The sequence below is a fragment of the Macaca mulatta genome, chromosome 15, assembly GCF_049350105.2.
Source record: "Macaca mulatta isolate MMU2019108-1 chromosome 15, T2T-MMU8v2.0, whole genome shotgun sequence".
Taxonomy (NCBI): Eukaryota; Metazoa; Chordata; class Mammalia; order Primates; family Cercopithecidae; genus Macaca; species Macaca mulatta.
Window position 1 is genome coordinate 93,611,966 of NC_133420.1, and position 13,728 is coordinate 93,625,693.

General features: G+C 35.8%; 1 protein-coding gene across 6 annotated transcripts in view; it reads right to left on the reverse strand.

Moving 5' to 3' along the window:
* Nucleotides 1-13,728, reverse strand: part of RIC1 (RIC1 homolog, RAB6A GEF complex partner 1) — a 153,682-nt gene that overhangs the window by 21,297 nt on the left and 118,657 nt on the right. For 4 of the 6 annotated variants that reach the window (XM_015117722.3, XM_015117721.3, XM_077966119.1 and 1 more), the window contains 6 exons: nucleotides 11,617-11,761; nucleotides 11,043-11,091; nucleotides 8,792-8,944; nucleotides 7,233-7,436; nucleotides 1,206-1,244; nucleotides 798-908 (listed from right to left, as the gene is read on the reverse strand). In XM_015117722.3, coding sequence (XP_014973208.2) covers nucleotides 798-908; nucleotides 1,206-1,244; nucleotides 7,233-7,436; nucleotides 8,792-8,944; nucleotides 11,043-11,091; nucleotides 11,617-11,761 — 701 coding nt within the window. The remainder of the gene's footprint in view (nucleotides 1-797; nucleotides 909-1,205; nucleotides 1,245-7,232; nucleotides 7,437-8,791; nucleotides 8,945-11,042; nucleotides 11,092-11,616; nucleotides 11,762-13,728) is intronic. The other 2 variants (XM_077966120.1, XM_015117724.3) reach the window with 1 other exon arrangement.

Here is a 13,728-nt window from a genome sequence, read left to right on the forward strand (position 1 = left end):
AAATTATTCTGTTCTACTCTCCCTCTCCAGTGATAACTCGAGCCTTTATTAATAATGATCCATATCCTGTTTATAAAAATAAATATTTCTTTAAGAAGGCAAATATACCATTAAAAATAACTGGGTGCTATATACCATCATCATTCCAACACCCAATAGGGCTTGGTGTAAATTCTGGCTTAATCACTTATCAGATGAGTAACTGAATCCTAGTTTTGTGTGTGTGTGTGTGTGTGTTTACATCGAAAGATAAGTAACAGGAGTGCCTTCATTGGGTTGCTATGCAGATGAGTAAGGTAACATATATGAAAGTGCCTTAAAATGCCTAACACACAATAGGCACTTAACAAGTATTGATTTCCTTCTCTTCCAACTGCATGCATGTATGTACATACACATACATACACACACACACACACATATGCTCACTATCCCATATACATCACACACAGAACAGGCAGGGAATGATCTCAAATTCTGTGGAAATCTATTCTGATCAAATTTGATAAACTCAAGCTGGAATGTAAGAATAAATCCTTAGGCTAAAGAATTATAGTTACTGATCTTAACAAGAATTAAAAATAAACCAAACTATTTCAACATAAGATCCTTTATCAAATAGCAAGTATTTTATCAGAATCAAATCTTAGACATTATTCAATATCACTTTTTAATATCTGATTTTCCTTATTTTTAATAAGTAACCAAAATTACTTAGTGATAAACTTTATAGCTATTTCATATTGTAGTTCTCTTATACTTTGAGAAATAGGTTTTTAATCTCAAAAAAGACTAACCTGGGTAATGTTTCCAAAAAGTTTCCATTTTTTGGTGAGTAAAGAGTAATGTGCAAAACCAAACTTGCCAACCACAGCAATATTCTGTCCAAGCTTATCAATAGCTGAAAACTGTTTGAAAAAAAAAATAAGAACTTTTCCTTGCAAACCTATATACTTTATTAGGCATAAAGAGCTTAGTATTGTGTCAGGCAAATAGACTATTAATAAATGTCTGCTAATTAAATATTTTAAAATCCAAATATTCAGTTATAGCTGACAAAATTATAGATGTTAATATACTAGCAATGTTACAACAGATCAAGTGTTTTATTTTTCTCAAATCACCCACTGAAGGGCTCTTCCCAGAATGCCTCTTGCAGCAAATGCTAGCCAACAAAAGTTAACACCAACAAAGTAACAACTCACCCGTATAGGCCAATTGCTCTCTAGATAGGTGCTGGAAATCTATAGAAAATAACACATCAGTTTGGTAAAACTTATGAAATATATTTAAACTTAAAGCATTAAGTTATCACAATATGAGATTCATCTTCCTGAACAATGTTTAAGGTGCCCCCCCAGTTGGTAGCGGAGCACTTGGAATTCACCATTTGTATATGAATCAGTGTTTTACATCTTATGTTTGTTATTTCATGTTTCTAGGCACCAGGCTTTCCTCTCCCCGCCCCTTACCCCTTACGATGTTTCTGTTTGTTTTAAATATTGAATTCAATAATTACGGACTGACAAGAGATTTTCAGAGAAGGCACCCATGAGGGCAGCTATGAATTGTGCAGATGAACAGTTTGGGTTTGCTGATATAAACCATTCCAAAACAACCTAATCTAATACAATTACAGCCTCAGAAAAAGTTCTGGTTTTTAATGGAAATATTTTTATTACTTTTACACTTTTCTGATTAAAAAAGCAATGCTCAGGCCAGGTGCGGCTGCTCATGCTATAATCCCAGCACTTTGGGAGGCCGAGGCAGGTGGATCACCTGAGGTCAGGAGTTTGTGACCAGCTTGACCAACATGGCAAAACCCCATTTCTACTAAAAATACAAAACTAACTGTGCATGGTGGTGCATGCCTGTAATCCCAACTACATGGGAGACTAAGGCAGGAGAATCGCTTGAACTCGGGAGGCAGAGGTTGCAGTCAGTGAGCCAAGATCACGCCACTGCACTCCAGCCTGGGCAACAAGAGTGAAACTCTGTCTCAAAAAAAAATAAAAAAAGCTTATAAAATTATACAATATAAAAATTGACAAAATGAAGTTCTCTGTTGTTTAGGGACAACCACTGGTAGCTTTTATTCTGTCTTTAAATATATATATATATATATACACACACACACGAAAGAGTGTATGTAAGCTGTTATTTTTCTATTGGAGTATTTGACTTATCTACAAGAACTTTTAATATATTACAAATATTAACTCTATCTGCAAGAAAAGGGGTTAATTTTTCCACATTGTTTGTCTTACATCTTTGAACATGGTGTCTTTGTATCATCCTAACAACACCTTTCAATTTAAATAATTGATACAGGATATCAATATACATTAAGTAAATTTTTGTTTTAATGAGACTGATCTCTCCAGCCTGCTGATTAGTTTTCATGAGCACATGCTGGAGCAGGGCAAGAATTAACAGAACCGAACAAAAAAAGAGTCTTCTGTTCTTGGAATAAGAAAAGCTTCAATTTGTTCAAATTTATTTTCATTTTACTCTAAGAAGAGTTGTCACGGCTGGGCGCGGTGGCTCAAGCCTGTAATCCCAGCACTTTGGGAGGCCGAGACGGGTGGATCACGAGGTCAGATCGAGATCATCCTGGCTAAAACGGTGAAACCCCGTCTCTACTAAAAAAAAATACAAAAAACTAGCCGGGCGAGGTGGCGGGCGCCTGTAGTCCCAGCTACTCGGGAGGCTGAGGCAGGAGAATGGTGTAAACCCGGGAGGCGGAGCTTGCAGTGAGCTGAGATCCGGCCACTGCACTCCAACCTGGGCGACAGAGCGAGACTCTGTCTCAAAAAAAAAAAAAAAAAAAAGTTGTTGTCACATATTTAAAAACTAAAGACCAAATTAAAAAGCTAAGTCAACTGCAATCAAACCCAGTAAGATTGTTTGTGTAATGTGAAGATAGAACAAAAATTAAGTAAAAGCAATATGCTTTAAACATCTGTATTAACCTTGAAAAAATTCGATAGAACTATTTGTTATACTTCACTTAAGTGCTTTACTTACTACTTATTATTTGTTATACTTAAGTTGACTTAAGTCAACTTAAAATCCAACTAAATCTATAGCTTAATAAATTAATAAAATTCACTATGGGCCAGGTGCAGTGGCTCACGCCTGTAATCCCAGCACTTTGGGAGGCCGAGGCGGGCAGATTGCCTGAGGTCAGGAGTTCGAGACCAGCCCGGACAGCATGGTGAAACTCTGTCTTTACTAAAAATACAAAAATTAGCCGGGCATGATGGCAGGTGCCTGTAATCCCAGCTACTCGGGAAGCTGAGGTAGGAGAATCACTTGAACCCGGGAGGTGGAGGTTGCAGTGAGCCGAGATTGCACCATTGCACTCCAGCCTGGGCAACAAAGTGAGACTCTGTCTCCCCGCACCACCCCCTCAAAAAAAAAATCACTATGATGGGTAAAATTAGTTCAGAATAATTGTACACTCAAGGTAATGATTGGGTGGTGAAATAGAAGTTGAAAGCATTTTCAACTTTTTTCAGCAGTCACTCACAGCAGGAGGATGTACCTGAGTATAACTGTGCCAATCACCCATGGCACTAAAAGGAATCCTCACCTCCCTCAAACCTTGGTATTTCATGAGTACTTATGAAACGTGTGGTTGGGTAATGGAGGAGCTGGGATCTTACTACAAAAGTGGATTCTAACACAAAGAGTTTCTAATAATGGGAACCAAAGTTAAATCTTATCAAATGATCACACTATGATCAGTATCTATAAGAGAAAACAATTTATTCTGTAAAAATCTATGAAGTGTCACAAATGATTTATTTTAAAAACTTAAGGTGTTAAGTTTAGAACAAAGCTTTATTTTTCATGCAGTTTTCTGTCTAAAGATACTATGTATTTTCTCCAATAGGTCAACTTTATTGATCTATGTGTCATCTGAACTCTGAGCTCTACCTCTAATACTGAGAACAGGAAATGGCAGAGTAAGGAAGAGGCAGCTAATCAGTGAGAAAAAAAACAGGTCATGAAAGCACACTCAGGGCACTAAAGTCATGCCACATCATTGGAAAACTGAGTGCTAAGGTACAGAAACTCTACCCTTATCTTAGAATGTTTCAGTTTCTCTTAAAGAAACTGAATCTGCCCTTATTTGTTACTATGATTTCTAAATTTTAAAGTAACTGCTAAAACTCTGTCTCCTGCCTAGATGAGTTTTGTTTATAACTAGTGAGACTGTGGGAGCCATCCTCCTAGCAGATTTGTTCTGTGCCAAATACCTGGTACACTTGATACATACTGTAGGAAGACAGCAAATAATTTATGAATGAAATAGCCTTTAAATACTGTCTGTTGAAATCCCTAACTTAGTGCCTGATACCCTGTAGGTGCTTATCTCCCACATTTTGTGAAGCTTATTCTTTCTAAACAGCCAAGCTAACTATCAAACCAACACCCTCAGAACACTGGATAATAGATTTATGTACCTTTCAGAAGTAAATGTTTACATCATACAAAATACTGACCATTAAAATAAATGGCAGTCTTAGAAGGGACATGGCCTAAAACTAGAAGGTTTGTGTTTTGTAAAATTTCGGAAGTTTGTGCCCCATATGTCAACAAAAGTTGACATTTTAAACTTTCAAAATTTTAAAATTTCTAAGTAAGAAAAAACTTTTTAAAAAGCACCTTGGCTGATGCTTGCTTTGGCTGGGTGCAGTGACTCATGCCTGTAATCCCAGCGCTTTGAGAGGCCAAGGCAGGTGGATCACAAGGTCAGGAGTTCGAGACCAGCCTGGCCAACATGGTGAAACCCTGTCTCTACTAAAAATACAAAAATTAGCCGGGCGTGGTGGCAGGTGCCTGTAATCCCAGCTACTCGGGAGGCTGAGACAGCAGAATCGCTTGAACCCTGGAGGCGGAGGTTGCAGTGAGGTAAGATCGCGCCACTGCACTCCAGCCTGGGCAACAAAGAACAAACTCGATCTCAAAAAAAAGCACCGCCTTTACTGCCAGCTACCAATCCTGCTTCTGACAAGTATGTATTTGTTTTGTTTTAGTTAAAGAAAAATCCTAAGTAACATAGAATTTTCCAGTCTGGAAGCTAAGGAGTATCAGATAGCAGGTTTAAACAAACAAACAAAAAACTAGTATTCTAAATGAGAAACAGAACAGGCAGCAGAATTAGTTGGAGTTCATCTAAGCTACACAAGAAGCATACAAAGAATAAATCATGCAAACAAAATCAACTTTGACAGAGGATGTGGTCACTTATCTTAGAAAAAAGGATAATACTGTAGGGTAAATTAAACCAGGCAACTATGTTTCTTCAGGGAGTCATGATAAATGGCTAAAAAGCCTAGAACGTAAAGGTTTAGCATTAGACAGACACTGTATACTGCCCTATACACCACCACCATAACTGCACTGAATCACATAGCTGGAGTGCCAGCAAAATATAGGGCAACTCCAGTGCAAACTGCCAAACAGGCAAATTCTAAGTTTTAGCTCAAAGTCAGTAGTGTATTATGTGATTTAATACTCAGTACCTTGGTTTTAAAATACATTAGATTGTTACTTTAACATAGAGTCATGATAAAGATAAGTCTGCCACTACTCTGCTGGGTGAACTGGACAAGTCATATAACTTCCCTGATCCTCAGTTACCACATGTATCAAATCCAGTTGGACTTTATGATAATCTCTAAGGTCCTTCCAGCTTGAAAAATTCTATGAGCTCATTATAATTGTTTTGGCAGTACAAAACAATTAATGTGGCATTATTTATGTTATTTTTAAGGAAACTGATAAACTAGGTAAACTCAGGTTTTAAAAGTTCATCTGTCTAAATATCTTTAGCTATCGAAAGAATAGAATAACAGTAGAATCTTGCTGGTACCCAGTCCTAAAATCAGTGTTAAAATGTTTCTCTTATATGGGATACTTCATAGATGCTTAAGAATCACAGAATCACTGAGTTTTTGAGCTGGAAGGAAATTCAATTTTTGTTATTGCCTGATCGATTTTTTAGTTCCAGACCTACCTTCTTTGATCCTCTGCTCTACTTGGCTCTCTGGTAACACAGACCTGGCTAGGCAGAACTGGCATTGATGCTAGGTCAGTGTAGAATGAATAGTTCAAAGTATGGGGAAATGAAAATAGCAGAGAAATGGCTATAGGAGAGAAGGGAGCAGTGGAAAATTTTAGTCAAGGAAGTAGCTAATGCAGTTTTATTTAAAAATTGTTACTAATTATAAAATTGTATGTACATTGTTTGATTCTATGAGTTTTTATTAATGTAAGTACATTTTCTTTTAGTGTATACCACATGTCAATGTAGGAGATAATCCTTCAACCTTTCTTTCACATGACCATTTTTTTGTCCCTCATTATCTTCACTCAAAGTCAACTGAAAATAACATGGGAGCTGAAGTAGGCTAGTAGGGTAAACATACAAAGTCAAAGTAAGGCAAAGAATTATGGAAATAGAAACTGACTAAAAGAAACTAAGAGTGGGCTTTAATGTACCTAAAATATTTTGCTATCAAAAGGGGAAAGAAAATACTCAGGACACTGAAATTATGTATGCAAGTTTCTTTTAAGAAACTTCAACTTACTGGTTTCCCCAAAATAATTTTACTTGGTATCAAAATTCAGAATTGATTTCTATGTTAAATGTCAGTTTATCAGAATTACTGTAAGACACTGTTAATTTAACAGTGATATCAGAATGAATAAATAATTTGGAATGAGATTAGCTAATAAAATTATTAACAATAAAGCTCTCTACTGATCACAAGTCTGCAATTAGGGTCCAAAGTCACGTGATTAACCTCAACGTGGCCCCATTAGGATTGTAAGGTCAGCTGCACAGAATACTAGTTGATGTTCCACTTTCCGTGAGATTATTACACTTTGTTTTGCCTGTGCAAATCCGTACAGCTAAATTTATACAAAAAAGAGGCTAAAAATAAAATAAATAGTTCTCAATGAGAAGGCAAAACGAACTTCTAGTTCTTGACATTATTAATGGACTTGAAGCAGGTGGGGATACACTCTACGCCAATGGAAAGAAAGGAGGGAGAAGACAAGAGGACAAGAACACAGAAAAGCAGAAGAGGGACATGACAAAATGGTTAAAAGGATTCTCAGTTGCCTGAAGTTAAAAGATGAAATATTTAATAATCTGTTCCAGGTGATATCCTACCAAAGAATAAGTCTCTTATAATCAGTAATTAAAGATTTACCTGTACAACATGCCAATGCCGATGTCCAAGTAAAGTGCTTAATCCCTGAGACTCTAAACCTCCATCTGCAAATGGGCTCTTTTCTCGACTGGGCTTATGCTCAGAGTGTGTTGAAGAACTCCTAGGATTCTGGGTTTGTGAAGCCTCTCCACAGTTCAAGTACAAGCGGTCCTCGCCCTGAAGCAACACCTGCTCTTGGTTACTCTAAATGAGGGTAAGAGGAACAAGAGGGCAAAGGAAGAAAGCAAATAAAAACAACTCAATATTACGTAGGAGAAAACACATCGATTTAGTTTTATTATAGGAAATGTACATATATCTCGATGTTGATTTTCTTCACAGAGGACAAAGACTACACAATAATCTCATGCACTGTTATAACTAGAAAGAATAGTGATCTTAGTGACTATGAGTTTTCAACTAGAAAGTCAGTGTTCTCAAAGGTGAGTAGACTCATTAACTATTCAGATCAGACAAAGCAGCACCTACCCTTATCGCCTTTCCATTTTAGTCCAAATGCTGGTTTGACATAAAACTCAAGGGTGCTTTTAAATTATTATTTGGGATGGGGAAGGGAGGGAGAAATGTTCTTTTCTTTTCTGGGGATCCTTAATCTTCAAGTGGAATAATGGATCTGAGATTCAGGCTATTTTCACATTCTTTCTGGATGTGTTGTAAACTTTAATTAGAAATCTGTTGTACCAAATATCCATTAAAAAGCCATTGATGGTACATATTAAGATATGCATTTTTAACATGTAACATATACCATTACTGTATATACTATTATACTATTATACTATATAATTATAGTATATATATACTTATTATATATATATATACTTATATATATATAATTATAGTATATTATATTATACTATATAATTATATATTATACTATATAATATACTATTATATACTGCAATATATAATAATATTAGTATACACTATTTCAGCTAGAAATACAAGACGCAGTGTTTGAGGCGGTGTTTCTAAAAGTAAGTCCTCAGACATACTTTCTTCAAGCTGTTTCTTAAAAAGTCACAGTTAAATAAGCATGGGGAACACTGTTTTTTATATACCACCTCCTGGATTTTCATGATGCACATTAGCATATTTAAGACTCTGGAGTCCTAAAATAAATAAATCTCTACAATTTTGTTTTACCTTTATTTGACACTTATATGGAAACAAAACTTTTGGAAAATCCTGTGGAATTGCTACTAATATCTCTCATAAGTAGTGCCTAGAGGAACACGCTTTGGGAAATGCTATTCAGATAAAGACTAAATTACTCAAATTATTTAAATAAATATATAAACAGTGCTTTCTGTCAAATTGCTTATGATCCTTTTGAAAGAATAGGACCAAAGAAACACAACCCATTGAGAAATAAAATTTTGGTATAAATTTAATATAAATTAAAAAGAAACACAAGAATCATAGAAAAGAAGATAATATGCCAATTTTAGAAGTATACACCATATGTATGTCATAAAGAAGGGTCTGAACTTCTAACATAAAAGACACTAAAAAATCAGAGCTTTAAATATACTTACCATACAAGGGTTTACAGTGAGTACGCTCTTAATAAACTGAAATAACAGGATGCTGGGCTGTTTAACTACACTCCTGAGGTCAGACTCAATTTCAGTGTTTTGAGAACCAAATCCGCTGATTACCCATAGGTGATAGCCTTCTGCACCCCAGCTCTTAGAGAGAAGAGGGAGAAAAAAAGTCAGAGCAATAAAAGGCTTTTGTATCCCTTTCTAGCTTCAATTATTCAAATTCTGAAATAGCCAATGATAGCATTATTAATGACTTCTGAAGGCTGGAGAAACCGTGATAACACAGACAAGAATCACATCTTCAGTTCCCTGTTAACTAACTCCAGAGGAAACCACCATCACTGCTCTCTATCTACAGAAGTGGAAACATTACCTATCATTCTTAATGCCAGTTTCAGGGTCTTAATCCTAAAAATACCTACTGTGCTCTGTAATTTCTCCATTGCTTTAATTTAGCTGCCTCTCAAATACAAAGAAATTCCTTACAGAAGACACCCCAGGTTACCTAGCAGAAGCCTGGCAAAGAAGCCCCTACAACAGATGCAGTTTTGTATGGAGCAAAAAACATTGGATTGGAAGCTGTGCCACTAGAGTTTTCATTATAGCTTGGCTTTTTGTATATATTACCTTGGCCAAGCTGTCTGGTTTCTCAGGATATAAGTTTCTTCCTCTGTAAAATGAGAAGGTTCAAATAAATTCCTCCAGAACCATTCAGTTTTAATATTCTGTAACTAGACTCCATGAGAGTATTTTTAAAGATTAGTGATTCTCAATCTTCAAGCCAAGAAAATGGTAAAGGGACAGGGGTAGCCATGAATTGTTGCAAAATTTCAAAAGTTTAATAGAACTTTTATGTTTTCCTATGATAAAGCTGCATAAAGTTTTAACTAAAATGCTTAGACTCTTAGTTTGTGGCTGAAATATCAACTTAGACAGACAACACTGGCTGTTGCATGCCATTCAGAAGGCTGACTGGCATTTATAAAAATATGTGGCTAAAAACTTATTTTAAACTATGGAGGTGGGCAAAGACATCAGAAGGGGTCCTTGGTGGTGAAAGGTTGGGAACCACTATTTTAGGCAACAATGGTGGTTTTAATTCTACAAGAAACTCAAGATCAGAAAAATGTCTTCCTCTGTGGAGCAAGAGAGAAGGGAAGCGACAAGCCTCATAGTCACTAAGTTAAAAAGGATGGTACGCAGAGGGGCTACAGCAAGAAAAACTTGTTATGTAAAGACAGGGGTTATATCTCTTTGTTTTCTACAGAAACTCTAGGTAAAAAATAAAAATACAAGTTGAGCCTCGCTAATCCAAAAGTCTGAAATGCTCCAATAGCTGAAACTTTTTGAGGGCTGATATGACACCACAGTAAAAAATTCCACACCTGACTTCATGTGATGAGCTACAGTCAAAATTTTGTTTTATGCACAAAATTATTAAAAATATATTACATTACCTTCACTCTATGTGCATAAGGTATATATAAAACATAAGTAAATTCTGTGTTCAGACTTGAGTCCCATCCCCAAAATGTATTTGCAAATATTCCAAAATCCAAAAAGTTCCAAAATTTGAGACACTTCTGGTCCCAAGCACTTTACATCTATGTAAAGTTTTAAAAATATGCTCAATGCACTGTATACATATATATAGATACAGATATCCTCAAGTAATGCACAAGTGCATATCCTCCAGGAAAAATACCCAATGAGCATTTTACCTCATGTTAAAAGCAAGCAGGCCATGAGAAGACACATACAAAAAAGGCCTCATCTGAACAGTCATTATCATCATAGAGATGATAGGCGTTTGCTAGCCACATCTAAACAAAACACAAATACTGAAAACCAGGCAGCCTTCCAATTAAAAAAAAAGAAAACTTTCATCAAGCAAGAACTGTATAAAGAAGAGTCTTCTGAGACCAAAATAGTTTTGTGATTTTGTCAGATCAACATGAGTGAAAAAAGGGCCAGCCTGGGCAACATGGCAAGACCCCATCTCTACTAAAAGTCAAAAAAATTGTGGATAGTGGCGTGCCTGTAGTCTCAGCTTTGGAAGCTTGAGGCAGGAGGATCGCTTAGAGAGGCTGCAGTGAGCTATGATCTGCCACTGCTCTCCAGCCTGGGTGACAGCACAAGACCCTGTCTCAAAAAATTAAATAAATAAAAATGACCGAAAAAAGGGAAGAAAAATCCAAGTTTTTTTAAATACCATGCCAATTTTTTTATAGAAAGTACTTACCATAGAGTTGATCTTAAGGGGATCTTTTTTGGTGCCATCAGACCTATAACTGAAACAGAACAGAAACCAAATATAATACAGCCTTCCAATTACACATAATGCACATAAAATTTAGTGTGTTTTTAAAAAAAATCAAACAGAGTTTGCTCCTTCAAAATAGAAACACATAATAATGCATGAAATACAAAACTGTGGGTTAATACACCTAGGTGTATGTATCTCTCAGCCACATTTTCCGAGGTCCAAGTGACTTCTTGCCAGAGTCATGCAGCTTTTAAAGGTGTGGTCATTTCGTCAGAACTGAACCTCATGTCAGATTCTTTGTGTCTAACATGCTGTCATATACACAATAGGGGTTCAAAAAAATAAATACATTTTTATGGAATGAGATGTAATTTTTTAAAAAAATGAGTGTTCAGAGAATCAATATATTCTGAACAGATTATGAACTTTGCAAACTGTTTTAAGGTAAGAGTCAAGGCACAAAGGGAAGTTCTGATACAAGGTTTTGGTATGCATGCATTGTGAGAAATAATGGAGTTATCTTATCTAAAAATTGTCTTTTTTGACTTACGCAAAATCTCCTCCAAGTGTACAAATCAGCTGTGCTCCAAACACACTCCATAAAGAAAGGCCTCCATATTCCCAGGTCACTATTACAACACTATTGTCAGGAGACCATCTCATCAATTTAACAGCTCCTGTTTTATTCCAAATGTCTGTTAAGAAATAGTGAGAAGAGTTAAAAATAAATAGTTGCTTCAGAAATACTTTTTTTTTTTTCCTACATAGTCTATATTTTCAAATCTAAATGAGCAGAAAGGCAAGACTGCTTCAAAAAATAAATCCTGCTCATTTAGGACTACTTAAAATTAGTAAGGCCATTAGTTTTGTCCTGATCTAAGCAGAACAAACTCAGTGCACAGGTGATTTGTAAAAAGTGAAAGCTGTTTCTAGCCACTATTAGCTTGATTAACTTACAACTGTGTAATCTTAAAAGTCTTTGGTTTTGTATAGATCAATTTCTGTAAAACAGGGATAAGGTTACAGTAAAAGCTGTCTTTAGGAAAAAACATATGCAGACCTTAAAAAAGGCTACACAGTAAGGATGATTAAAAAAAATAAGGAGCAAATTTCTGTTTTTGGAAGTACAGCAAATGACACCCTGAATGACTTCCACACTGAAAAAACTAAGATGTTGAATAGAATACTTAAATCCTCAAAACAACCAAAAATACTGAGACAAAGTGCTTGTTCCCTGAATTTTTCTGCCAAACCCTGGAGACCTTGACTTCTACCTCTGATGACTCTAAAGCTCAGAGCTTGCCTAAGGCAGGTAATCTTACAAAAGATACCCATGTAAAGCTGGGACTACAATGGACTATATCCGTGGTATAAGAAAGAATGAGAAAAAAGCCTCTGCCATATAGGAAAAGAATTAGCAAGGAACACTTTCATGTTTCATCAGTGGAACTCTATGGAAAATAACACTCCCTTGATAATCTGAAGCCACAAACCCTCACTCTGATTTGTAATTTGTACAATGTAATGTGGTTCACACAGAGAATACAATGCAAAGGGTTAGAGATTGATGTAGTGCTCCCAAGTGACCAGCAGAAACAAAGACATTTAAATCCTCTCTGGAAAAACTCAAATGTTATCCAGTTCTCAAAGTGTTACACACACACACACACACACACACACACACACACACACACACACACACACACACACAAAACGCTTCAAGGAAAACAATCAGCTCTCAGTCAAAAATCCTAAAATACATACACAAATGAGCAAGAACCCAAAGGATCAAGACATGGCAGAAACAGAAAGGCTGCAGATTTTGGGATTAACAGACACAGAATATAAAATAACTGCTTTTCATAGCCAATGAAATAAAGGAGAAGACTCAAACAAGGAGCAGGATGCATACAGATTGGAAAAAGAGCTAAATAAGCCTTTAAATAATAAAAAATACAATAACAAATTAAAAACTTGATGGACAGATCAAACAATATATTTGGCATAACTGGAGAGGATCAGCAAACCCAGATGGAGAAAAAATTTCTGGAATGCAATCTAGAGAAACAAAATTAAAAAAATTTTTAAGTTAGGTTAAGAAACATGGAAAAAAGTATAATGTATATCTGAGTTCCAGAAAAAGAGATTAGGGGAGAGGCAATATTTAGAAAGATTGGTTGAGAATTTTCCAGAAATAGTTCAAAGACATACATCTTCATCCAGCAAGCCTGAGTCTCAAGCAGGATTTGAAAAACAAACAAAATTCTTCACCTTCCACATCACAGCAAAACTGCAGAAAGCCAAAAACAAAAACAAGATCTGAAAGGTAGCTATAAAGACCAGTCTCTTGAAAAGAGAAGACAACTTGACAGATGACCTCCCAATAGCTGCAATGGAAATCTAATGACACTAGAGCAAATTCTTCAATGTATAAAAAAAAATAACTGCCAATCCAAAACAGCATACCAAGTTAAACTATAATTAAATCACATGGGGCAAAATAAGTACATTTCAGACTCCGCCAAAGTAGAGTTTACCTTCAAAAAACTTCATTAAAATAAATTCCAAAGGATGTATGAGAGGTTTTTCAGGCAGAAAATGGTCTCAAGAAGAAGGTATGAGTTGGTAAAAGATATGGTGGGCAAAAATACTGGTATAAATG